The 12,709-nt window shown below is 34.8% G+C and overlaps 1 protein-coding gene across 4 annotated transcripts in view; it reads right to left on the reverse strand.

The window, feature by feature from the left end:
• The window catches only part of DOP1B (DOP1 leucine zipper like protein B), a 49,418-nt gene that overhangs the window by 34,251 nt on the left and 2,458 nt on the right, over nt 1–12,709 (reverse strand). For 2 of the 4 annotated variants that reach the window (XM_039370060.1, XM_039318410.1), the window contains exons 2-6: nt 7,519–7,688; nt 5,359–5,540; nt 4,554–4,724; nt 2,784–2,973; nt 243–341 (exon numbers count right to left, since the gene is read on the reverse strand). In XM_039370060.1, the coding sequence (XP_039225994.1) occupies nt 243–341; nt 2,784–2,973; nt 4,554–4,724; nt 5,359–5,540; nt 7,519–7,656 (780 nt within the window). In that variant the 5' untranslated portion in view covers nt 7,657–7,688. Of the gene's footprint in view, nt 1–242; nt 342–2,783; nt 2,974–4,553; nt 4,725–5,358; nt 5,541–7,518; nt 7,689–8,511; nt 8,776–12,709 lie in introns of those variants that run through there. The other 2 variants (XM_039370066.1, XM_039318418.1) reach the window with 2 other exon arrangements.

The raw sequence follows: 12,709 nt of genomic DNA on the forward strand, positions 1-12,709 counted from the left end.
AATTATGGCTGAATGGTGGGAAATAGAAGGATTTATATTTCTTGCAGTCATCTGATCGTTAACACTCTGAAGGCCATCATTAGCACTGATTGAGGCCACTAGGGGATTTATCTATACCCGCAGAGTCACCTGAATAAGAGTGCATATTTACGGAAGTGAAACATTTTCAAGGAAAAAACCCAAGAAAGTCCAGTTTGCCTTTGAAAAGGCCAAAAATAGTTGAATAAAAATAATTTTCTTACCAAAGAGGAATATAATGGGAAGAAGAAGAGAACCACTTCCAAAGTGTTTCTTTGTACAAGAACATTTGAATCCAGCATTGACAGACAAATAGCTTGTATCTAGAAAAAAAGTGAAATAACATTTGATATAATAATCCCTAGTAGACTGATGATTTCCTTTTACTCTATAGACTGGAACTTCATACAATAAAAATGTGGGAGGAATTTATTTTTAAAACCCAGAAGTTTTCAGTTTTCAATCTCTTTCCACACTGTAATCAGAAAATTGACTAGCTTACATTCTGAATGAAAAAAGAGAGAAATCTTTTCCTCTGATAATTCAAGAATAAGATGCTGCAGGTTTTTTTGTGTGTGGAACCCCTCCCCCAAGTTATTTGAGGAATATGTCCATCGAAAAGGGATAGTGCAACAATACTTAACCTCGGAATCATGTTAAATTATTCAATAATAAGGACAAAATGATATGTTCGCAACTTTTTTTTAAGAGCTGGCATATAACAGGAGGGGAAGTCAAATTATTCAGCGTGGAGATAGTTTGTTAACAATCAAAATTTAACACTTAATGTATTTCCTCACAATGATGTACTGTATTTCTCTATTTTATTTGTTTGCTGCCAACTCCAATCTGACTCATGGCAGTTTATAACCACATATAAAGCTTCTACAACAGGGGTGTCAAACTGCCAGCTCACGGGCCGGTTTCATCATACTGGAGCCGTGCCCACCCCATTGCCAGCAATAGCAAAAAAGCTCCGATACGTTGTGCGACGTCACGAGTTTAACATGCCTGTTCTACAATGTAACATAACAGTAGACAATTAAACATCATAGCAAGTAAAACTATGAAATATCCCTGATAAAATGCTATTAACGGTCCACATCCACAGCTATCAAAATTAGTAACATCTAAATAAATTATCTCATGCAATAATTAAATTAATAAATCATTATGAACAATTTTTATAAACAATACTTACAAAATTCAAACAATCTCCTAATCATAAAAAAGTTGAGACTGCATTAAAACATTGATTCCTGGTATCAGACTATTCCCACTTCCTAATAAGGCAGAACTCTGAAGAGGGGTTATCAATTATCACTTTGGGATAATTGTACTGAGAGATTGATTCAAAGTAGAAGTTGTGGTCCTGAAGATACAGTATATTGATGCCAAACTCACATCTGACTTTATAGGTCAAAATCTACAGTATTTTGCATTACACTCAATAGCAATCAGTGAAGAGTTTTTTGCAGGTAACATCTGTAAATTACTGGACTGGCGCATTTTGTAGCAATTGCAGCACAAAGCATATGTGGCAGACCCTGTACTAGAAAAGGCCATGATTAAAATTAAAATTCAGTCAAAGTTTTTGAATTTATGTTTGACAAATTTCTAAGAGACATTATTCTGAACATAAACTGAAGCAACAACCACAATTCAAGGCAAATTCCATTCAAAAGTTCCTCATGTAAATAGATTGGTAAGAATCCTTAAAACTATAGTATTCTCTCTTTCACAAACTGCTCTTTGATAATGATTCAATAACTTGTATTCTCATTTTCATTTTCATTCTCCTTTCAGTAAACGTAGCGCTCTTTAGCAAAGAAAAGTATAGGCCAAGTTGTACTTATGCTACATTCCACATTCCCAACTAGCAGTACTAGCCAATTTGGATACCTTTGTCCACATATTAGAAGTTTCAAAAACCAAGTTTCATACTAATCCTAATCATATTCATTCTATGCAAGCTAGAATAGTAATTCAGAGACTGTATTAAGCAGCAACATACTATTGCCTGAATTTCACCAAAACAGGAGGCATACCTACTAAAACATACTTATGCAGAAAGTCATAATGAACAAATGACAGCTTTGTGCCAGGCAGGAGATGCACAGCCTTTAATTTTGTTTTTGCAAGAAATAATTGAGAAATATGTGAATATGAGAATGTTGCTTACAGAAAGGGAATAGTATGATAAGCATATGGATGCATTCTCAATCTCCATGTTGCATAAACACCAAGGCTTAGGCATCCTTGAACACTGAATTAACATTTAAATGTTACACAAACCTCTATGGAATGCAGTCAAGGAAACTAATTAGTTATGGAAAGAACATACAAATTGTAACTTGAGTAATAAACTTAATTTTAATGAATATGTATTTGCTGTGCATTGCACAGAAAAAATGGAAAATTTGCCTCCAGTTGCATTAGCTGCTTTAAAAAAGACTTTCTTTTCAAAGCAGTTAAAGAAGGACGCACTTCTACCAGAATAATATCCTAATGCACATTTCAAAGGGTTTAAATTATTTATTTATATGATTTAAAGAGCCATCTATTTCATAATAGTGACCTTGATATATATACATAGATATATTACTGCCAACTAATAGTTAACTAAGAAAATGATGAAAATGCAGCAATTTGAAGAGAGTAACTGTATATTACTTCCAAAGTGTATGATTTTATCTGCAATTTTCCGTTTTTCTTCACTATTTATTTATAATATAAAAGCAAAGATTATTTATTATTTAACCTACTGTGAGATTAGGATCAGTTCCCATCATATAATTCTGCTGTTTTCCAGGTATTGCTCTGTTGATATGACTGACAACAAAAAGAGAAGCAGGTAGTCTTACAGAAGGGCTAACCAAGACACTGGCCCACAAGGCAGAATAAAACACTTCTTTTCCAATTACAAGGGACAACTTCACAAGCAAAGCATCAGTCCTGTAAAGCAAGAAAAGAAATTATGTAGTTACAAAATTAAAGCAAATTAATTTGTTACAAGCTGATGTTGAAAATTATACTATACATATTAAATAATGTATTTTTTTTGCCAATGTTTAGAAAATAGAAAAATTCATTAGAAAAAAGGAAAGAGACTTCCAAACGACAGCGGCTCCACACTGAAGATATTGGCTTTCACTTCAAATCTAACATTGATTTATAAGTTCCTTACACAGAAAAGTACACCAGTAAAAGCTAAAATAAAAATTTTCTGAGAACTCTGAAAACAGACATTTCATCTCAATGAGGTAGATCTTTGTAAGTCTTGTTTTCAGCCTACTATTATAATGGAAACTATTTGAAATGGCCAGGGTGGTTATGGATTTATAGGATGAGGTCTGGTCAGGTGGGGAATAATAACTTTTTTAGTTTTTTGGGGATCTTTTAAAAGTTCTTTAGTGTTATTGACCATGTTATTATGTGATAGAAATTGTGTAAATTAAATTATTCTTGTTTTAAGGGAGATAATTAATAATCTCTTTTCTTTATACCTAAATCCACAGGCTTCCATTTTGTTCTCTAAACCGAGGGTCCCCAACACCAGACCATGGCCTACTGGGCCATGGCCTGTTCAAAACCGGGCCGTGTGAGCATGGGCAAAAATGTACCCAAGAAGATCCACTTGTGCAAGCAGAGGGTATTGCGTGTGATGCTCCATTCACTTCGTGTACGAGCACTCTCCGTTCACATGAGTACAGCACTCTCTGCTTGTATGGGCCGCCAAGCTAGAAAGATTGGGGACTGTTCTTCTAAACTACTCAACAACATCATGAACCTTGAAGGTGAAGCAATCTTAGATTTAGGTTGAAGAATCATCAATATTTGGATCTACTGGTCTGTTTCTACTATTGGGTTTTAATTCATAAACTATTATTTATATGAAAAGTTACATAGAACAGAAATGAATCTTAATCTATTGAAGTTTTTTTTTTGCTGAGTGAAGTATGTATTTAAGCTTTTAATTTATCAGTCATAGTTTGCTTGATGTTGAGTTAGCATACTGAATGAATCTAGCCACTCTGGATTATAAACCATGGTGTGAATACAGATTACTGGTTCATTTAATAAACTATATATGTTTAAAATGTTCTGTTTTGAATTTTTCTTCATCATGACTGCAATTTATGGTCTGTTGCATATGTTACCTTGCACAACATTTAACTTTTTTGCTCAGGTTTTTTTCTTCTTCAGAAAGGCAGAGTATAAGCTCTAAAATATAAAATACTTGGTTGAGAATGATAAAAAAGTTTTCTGGTTTGTACCAAAAGTTTTCTAATGGAAAGACATCTACCAAGAATTTTCTTCTAGCAAGTACCAAGAAAAACCTGATTGTCTGCACTGAAGCTTCTGCTTAATACATGGCCCTGACCAAATAAAAGAAGAGTATGCAGAACTGCATTCCTGGTTTTACTTTTGGCAGCTGATCTTCCCCTCGACTGATGCCCACTATAGGTATGGAATGAAAAGAGAGTTAAAATGTATTTATTATTTTACTTTTTTATATGAAAGAAATATCTTACCTGTCATAGAATTCTGACCCTTCCTCCAAACCAGGCAAAAGGCCAATTAAGAAGGCCTGAAGACTGGGCAGGAGAGATTTGTGGAGTGGGAGAAAATAATTTTCATACAAATCGAGCAAGACGGGTTTCACTGACAGTGCTGCAACTCCAAGCAATGGAAAAAGGCCTGAGCTGGAGAGACACAGAGAAGGATAGGAAAAATTCAGTCTCTGCCTGTGTTATCTTGGGTGTTGAATTATAAACCTATTATGAGCACAAGTTGCAATGAATCTGCCCTCCCCTTTTTGAAAATACTGGAAGTTTTGTAATTAAAATATATACAATATGATAGATGGATAGGTAGGTAGATATACATACATACATATAGATATATTTTAATTACAAAATGTTCTTATCCACAAACCCAGAGAATTTATGATTGTTTATAAGTGTTATTTCTCAAAACTAGTCTACTATGGTTGATTAAGTTGGCCTTTTTCATCAAGCTCATAGTTAATATTAACCATAATTAAAATTCAAACAAAGCTATAATTAAAAGAGATCTGGTGTTTTCTAAATAGCTGAAGGAAGGAAGGAAGGAAGGAAGGAAGGAAGGAAGGAAGGAAGGAAGGAAGGAAGGAAGGAAACTGGTGTTTGCATTCTAAAGCTATGCTATATTCCTTCATGGTAAGCATGGTTTAACCTTGCACTCTAATTAATTATTAAAGATTCCTAAATGCAATTTACACTAGCTGGGCCTTACCTAGAAGATAAGTACAGAGAGAACTGTCATTAAAACTAGGCTTCAAAAACCCCCAAAATTTACCTGTAGAGAAATAAGTCCTTTGCAAGCCATTTTGTTCCAATAATTTTAAATATTACTTCATAGGATTCCAGTGCTTTTATATGCACTCCACTAGGTAAGGCTGGATGTAAACACTGGGACAATCTTTTGCTGATAATCAAGCGTCTTGGTAAAAGGGAATATTTCAAATTACTCTGAAGAGCCTGTAAAATAATTATGTAAGAATTACATATTAAATTTAAATTGGTATTAATTAGGAACAAAATTGTAGTAATGTTTTTATTTAAGAGAATTAAAACGCAGAGATTTTCCTTAACAGAGTTCCAGAGATCTTTATAAAAACTGATTACAAAACCCATAGGTGTGTTTTGGCAATCTCTATATTATTTAATATAACACTTCACCAGATTAAATTCCTAAACCAATTATGTGATTTTCAGAATAATAACTTTTGTCAAATAAACCAGCAAGAACAAATACTGCAACTGTCAAGAATCCTTACCTGTCTGATGAACACTTTTCAAGTATCATAATGACCTACAGCAGTGTTTCTCAACCTTGACAATTTTAAGGCATGTGGACTTCAACTCCCAGAATTCCACAGCCAGCAAGGCTGGCTGTGGAATTCTGGGAGTTGAAGTCCACATGCCTTAAAATTGTCAAGGTTGAGAAACACTGACCTACAGAAAATAGCTACTCTCACATATCTGAAAGGGGCGAGATGGGTTGAGAAAAGTTTTAAAAAACACAAACACAACTGGCTGGCTAAGACATAAAAAATGTTGTTTTCTTTCTCTGCAGGGGTAGGAAACACTGCAGTGAAACTATTATATATATATAAACAGCCATTTTACAGAGCTCTGTTCTAATAGTTACTAAAATAATGATTCTATTTTCCAGTCAAGCAAGTATTAAAATATTTATGACTGATATTGATATAAAAAAGTACAAAGAGACCATACATTTTTGAACTTGTCATTATATCTGGGCACCACATTCACCTAGACTTGTTAATTTTCTAAAGAAACCAATAGAATTAATTATAACCCCATATGAAGTACGTATCTCCCCCGGGAATTTCTTTTACCAGCAACACTAACAAATATAAATATAATTTGGAAAAGAAAATAGTCATACAGTTTATAAGAAAGCTTCATTCTTAGAACTGCAATTATATTGTAAGAAAAAAACACATATAGAAAATATACAGTGAATTATTTTATGATAATAAAACAATGAAATCTGAAATAAATATAAATATGATGTCTATGTGTAACCTAAGAATATTGAAGAAATCAAAAGGCGTTTAAATGAGTATAGCCAATATTGGCCAGAGAGGTAGAAACACAGAAGTTCTGCCTTTAGTCTCACCGTACTTAGTATTTGAAAGGACCACCCAAATATACACAGTAAAAACCAATAATTTTCCAATATCCTAGTAATAACATTTACGACTGGTAAACTTTATTCTTTTTTTAGACTTCATTCTCTTATGCACATGTGACTTCCTACAGACAAAAAGATTTTCAAGTATTTGAAAAATATTCCTCCAAATAATCTAATACAGAGAAAGTTGGGATCTGATTTTTGTGAATGTTTTAATGGTTTTAAACTAGTTGAAGAATTAATAGCCTTTATATTATTATTATGAATTATAAGATATATTTTATTGTAGATTTTTAATATTGTTGTTCAGTTGCTAAGTCATGTCCGATTCTTTGAGACCCCACAGGCCATAGAACACCAGGCCCCCCTGTCCTCACTGTTTCTTGGATTTTGCCCAAATTCATATTCCTCATGTTGATGACACTATGTAACTATCTCATCCTCTGCCATCTCCTTCTTCTGGGTTTTTTCCAATGACTCCTCTCTTTAGTTGGCCAAAGTATTTGTGCTTCAGCTTTAGTATCTATCCTTCCAAAGAACAGTCGGAGTTGATTTCCTTTAGGACTGGCTGATCTGATCTCCTTGAAGTCCAATACCAGAATCAGAAAATGTGATTTTTTTTGGCTTTTAGCCTTCCTTGTGGTCCAACTCTCACAGCCATTCATTACTATTAGGAAAATATTGTACTATCCAGACTTCATTCATTAAAAATACCTTAGATAGATGATATTGCTATCTTCTTAACATCTTATTAGAAAAAACCTTGTAAATAATTTAAAAAGGTAGATACAACACCTTGTTGAGTTTCCCAAGAGAAGATATGAGATCTGCCCATTCACTTGAAGATTCAAAGTTCCTCAAAGCTTTATCAATTGCTGAGGAATAATTTCTATACCTATAATCGCCAAGCAATTCCTGCTCTTCTGGATCCATTTTAAACGATCATATCAAAATGCTCTGAGGAACTAAAAACAAAACTTTGATAAGTTTATTTCTTATAGATATATGTAAATATTTTAAATAAAAACAGATAACTGAAATTAAAATAATGAACTTATGATCAGCATAAAAGGCTAAACTTTACAAAAAAAACATGCAAGAACCATAGCTTTGGTATATTGTAGTTCAATATTCACAGTACTCAATATATATAAATATTCTTCACTTTACTTTCATATGAAAACATGTTTATATAAATAAATGCATATTTTATTTTCTAGCTATGCTTCATTTTTATAAATATTCAGAGGAAAGAGATGATTTTAGTGAACTAATTTTCATTAAATTGAATGTATTTTATTTCATGAATCATTAAACATTTTCTTCCTGCATTAACAACCAAATTAATGATTAACTTAAAGACAATCCTATGAAATGTCAACACCAGAAGCTGATTTCTTAGATTAAGAGAGTACAGCATGTAATTACTTAAGAAAGGATCATTTACACCTTTTTCATGTGATTTTTAGGAAAATACATTATAAATCAATACAATGTATCAGGGAGAACCTCTTATTTCTTTTCATAGCATGAATGAATTATGGTCATCTTCTAGTGAGCCTGGCACTGAGACTTGATTGGATGAGAGAAAGCAGTTGAAGTGATTGACTGGGTTAATCAAACTGAAAACACATTTACAGTTTGCCCGTGCTTTTGTAAAAAAAAAAATAAAAAAAATGGAATACGTAGATTTCGTGATATCAATCGATTGCAACAATGTGTTATATATCTGGATAATTTCAAAAACTATGAATTCAGACAATTATAGGCAAATTATTTATTACATACTGCTCTCTTGTTATAACAATTTCATTGGTTGCTAGTTGATTTCCAGACCAAATTCTGGAATGAAATTTGTTGAAGGGGTAGCTTTTCTAATATGTTCTTCAGGAAATTGACGAATATAAATCACCGGGACCCGACAGATTACATCTCAGAGTTCTGAAGGAGCTGGCAGATGTTATCTCAGAACCATGGCACCACATCTTTCATAAATCCTGGAGCACTGGGGAAGTACCTGAGGATTAGAAAAGGGCTGATGTGGTTCCCATCTTCAAGAAAGGGAAAAAACGGACCCAGGAAACTACAGACCAATCAGTTTAACATCAATACCTGGGAAGATCCTAGAAAAGATAATCAAAAAACAGATCTGCGAACAACTAGAAGTAAACAAAGTTATAACTAGTAACCAGCACAGGTTTGTTAAAAACAGATCATGCCAAACCAATCTTATTTCATTTTTTGATAAAGTGACTAAACTAGTAGTCCAGTGAAACGCTGTGGACGTAGGTATACTTAGATTTCAGTAAGATATTTGATAAAGTAGACCACAACCTACTCCTTGGTAAGCTAGAAAAAGATGGAATAGACAACATCACCACCAGATGGATCTGTAGCTGGCTGGCAAACCGTACTCAACGAATAGTCTTCAGGCACTACATCCACATGGAGAGAAGTAAGCAGTGGGGTACCACAAGGTTCCGTCTTAGGCCCAGTACTCTTAAATATCTTCATCAATGACTTAGATGAGGGAATTGAAGGGGAACTCATCAAATTTGCAGATGACACCAAACTGGCAGGAGTAGCCAACACCCCAGAAGGCAAACTCAGGGTCCAAAAAGATCTTAACAAACCTGAACAATGGGCCCTATCCAGTGGTGGGATTCAAATATGTGAACAATTGGTTCTCTGTGTGGATGCTGCTTCTGGAAGTCTATTCTGGGCCTGGGCAACAAAAAATTAGCTATCGGTTCTGCAGAAGTGGTGTGAACCAGCTGAATCCCACCACTGGTCCTATCCAACAAAATGAGTTTCAATGTTGAGAAAAACAAGGTTTTACATTTAGGCAGGAAAAATCAAAGGTACAAGTACAGATAGGGCGAGACCTGGCTTAAAAACAGTAACTGTGACAGGGAGCTTGGAGTCCTACTGGACGATCACTTGACTATGAGCCAGCAGTGTGCAGCAGCAGCCGAAAAAGCTAATACAATTCTGGGTTGTATAAACAGAAGCATAGAATCAAAATCACGGAAGTATTAGTACTGTTTTATAAAACCCTAGTAAGACCACACCTGGAATACTGCAGCCAATTTTGGTCACCATATTACAAAAAAGATATTGAGAGTTTGGAAAAAATTCAGAAAAGAGTAACTAAGGTGATTAAAGGCTTGGAGACTAAAACATATGAAGAACGGCCGCAGGACTTGGGTTTGGTTAGTCTAAAGAAAAGAAGAAATAGGAGACACACGATATCAGTATTCCAGTACTTGAGGGGCTGCCACCAAGAAGAGGGGGTCACGTTATTCACCAAAGCACCAGAGAGCAAGACAAGAAATAATGGTTGGAAACTGATCAAAGAGAGAAGCAACATGGAATTGAGAAACTTCCTGACAGTGAGGACAATTAACCAGTGGAACAGCTTGCCTCCAGAAATCGTGGGCACTCCATCACTGGAGATTTTTAAGAAGAGACTAGACCAGTGGTTCTCAACCTGTGGGTTGGGACCCCATTTGGGGTCGAACGACCATTTCACGGGGGTCGCCAAACAACGCAGTCCGCCATTTTTTTCCCCTTTTCCTTGGCTGTGCTACTCCCTTTTATTCTATTGGCTTTTGAAAGCCAATAGAATAGACTCTCTTGAATAGAGTATAATTCTATTGGCTTTCAAAAGCCAATAGGAATTGTCCAGGCTGTCTCTGCCCTGCTGAGCCTGCCAAAAGTCCCATTCTGCAAACGGTGCTGCACTAGTTGAGTAGTCCTCGACTTACGACCAGTTGAGTAATCCTCGACTTATGACCGGTTGGGGGGTCGCGGCATTAAAAAGGTTGAGAACCACTGGACTAGACAGTCACTTGTCTGAGATGGTATAGGTCCTCCTGCTTGAGCTGGGGGTTGGATTAGAAGACCTCCAAGCTCCCTTCCAGCTCTATTCTATTCTAAAGGGTGTTCTTTCTCTGCTTATCAGAAAAACAAAGAATATTCATCCAAGTACTGAATTTCTATTAATAATTCAGGATATGAGAAAAGCTGGTCAAATCTGTTCTTTTCTATTGGCAATCCTTCTTGGTCAGACACTTTATCTTGTTGAGATGATATATTCATGTGCTATGGAGTTTTAATGCAGTTTTTATCTGCTTTTGATATAAGTGATTGTTCTTTTGATAATTATTTTTATTAGCAATTCTCACATTGCAATTGTACAATATTATTATTAAACACACTAACCATTATGGAATGATGAGGTAAATTTTTACATAGCAACTGCTATCACTATCATTACTATGGCTCAGAATACAGCAGAGATAGAAATGATATAGATAATAAAACAGTTATGATTTCAAAGATTTCAGAGCCTTTTGAAGTGGGATGGCTATAACAAACTAGTACATACTAATGTGACATATACTCTTCATCTATTTCTATAAAATACCATCTGAAATTTTTTACATATATGTATTTTTCTAGCAATATAAAAAACAGACTAGCAATAATATCAAAGTATCAGTTTCTATCAGTTATGTTACTACTTGCATAATTAAATCATTTTTTCATTTCAGTATTGCTTAGAAGCCAGGCAATATCCTGATTTGGATCTTTTGCTCAATCTGTAGCATTACCACTGTAATAGGGATTATATAGTAGGGATTGTAATATTACATACATCTGCAGTTCATGACTAAAGGAAAATATCATGTACTTAACTCAATATGTGAATATATACATCTCACATTTAAGACTAGCATTCTGTCACTTCGACATAATTTATTTTTTGCCACATGAAATTTAATATATGGAATAAGTAATGTTCATATTTTAATTGCTCAACTGTAATCCTTGCATAGCTTTTCAAAAGATTTACTTTTGAAACTGGATACCTTTAGAAATAGAGATCAACTACAGGCCTAACACTTTCCTTGAAGCAGGATCATGTATTCTAGTATAGGGCTATAGAGCCCACCTGATGAACAACCTCTAACAGCAGAAAAAATTGAGAAACAATGTTGGAGCCTGCCTTTAATTTACTGTAGATTGGTATCCTGCTATTATAAATATATGATAGGTTTACTTTATTATATTGATCGTTTCTTGCATTATAAAAAAAATGAAGCTCTACATACTTGGTAAATATAGGTAGTCCACAACTTATTTATTAAATTTCTGTGCTGCCCATCTCACTAATACAGTGACTCTGGGGGGCTTACAATATAAAAAGTTAAAAAGAGCTAAACACAATTAAAATTAAGAATAAAAAAATTTAAATTAAAAGCAAGATGATGGGCAGCCTGGGAGGTAAGAATCTTCTTAGTCATGCCTAATGTAACAGGCCAAGTGGCACACCCAAATTCTGAGGTTCTTCTGTAAGTCCAGAAGTATGGGAGTGGATCTCACATGAAGGTGGCGACCACAGCAGAAAACCCATGACCACAATTGGACTGGCACTTCTGTTGCTAAGTGATGTGGTCATTAAGTAAGTCATCATATGATTGTGCCTGAATTTGCACTCTTGTTGCCATGGTTGTTAAGCGAATCGTGTGGCCACTAAGCAATCTGGTTTACCCCATGGACTTTGTCAGAAACCCACTGGGAGTGTTGCAAATGGTGATCATGTCACCCTAAGATGCCACAAATCTCTGGTTGCCAGGCCGAGTAGCCGTAGGGATGCTGCAATTGTCTAACTGTGAAGACAGGTCAAAAGTCTCTTTTTCAGCACCCTATAACTTTGAACAGTTGAGGATGATATTACCCTATTTATTTGCAACATAACTCATCTACTGCAAGATTAAATTGTAAATAGATGCCCCAAAGTTAACATTCTCCTTTAGCAGATGAAGACTACTGGTATAACATGAAAAGCCACAAGTGGTAGCATTCTTTGATTTTCATGACAATTAAAATGCTTAATTGGAGAATTGATGCAAATTGCCCAGGGCCATTTGTTTTGTGTGATGGATGGAAAAACAAATTATTTCCAGCTTGTCCATCCTTC

This window comes from Crotalus tigris, unplaced genomic scaffold, assembly GCF_016545835.1.
Source record: "Crotalus tigris isolate CLP2741 ecotype Arizona unplaced genomic scaffold, ASM1654583v1 scf7180000017601.7605149639:7615979, whole genome shotgun sequence".
NCBI classification, from domain to species: domain Eukaryota; kingdom Metazoa; phylum Chordata; class Lepidosauria; order Squamata; family Viperidae; genus Crotalus; species Crotalus tigris.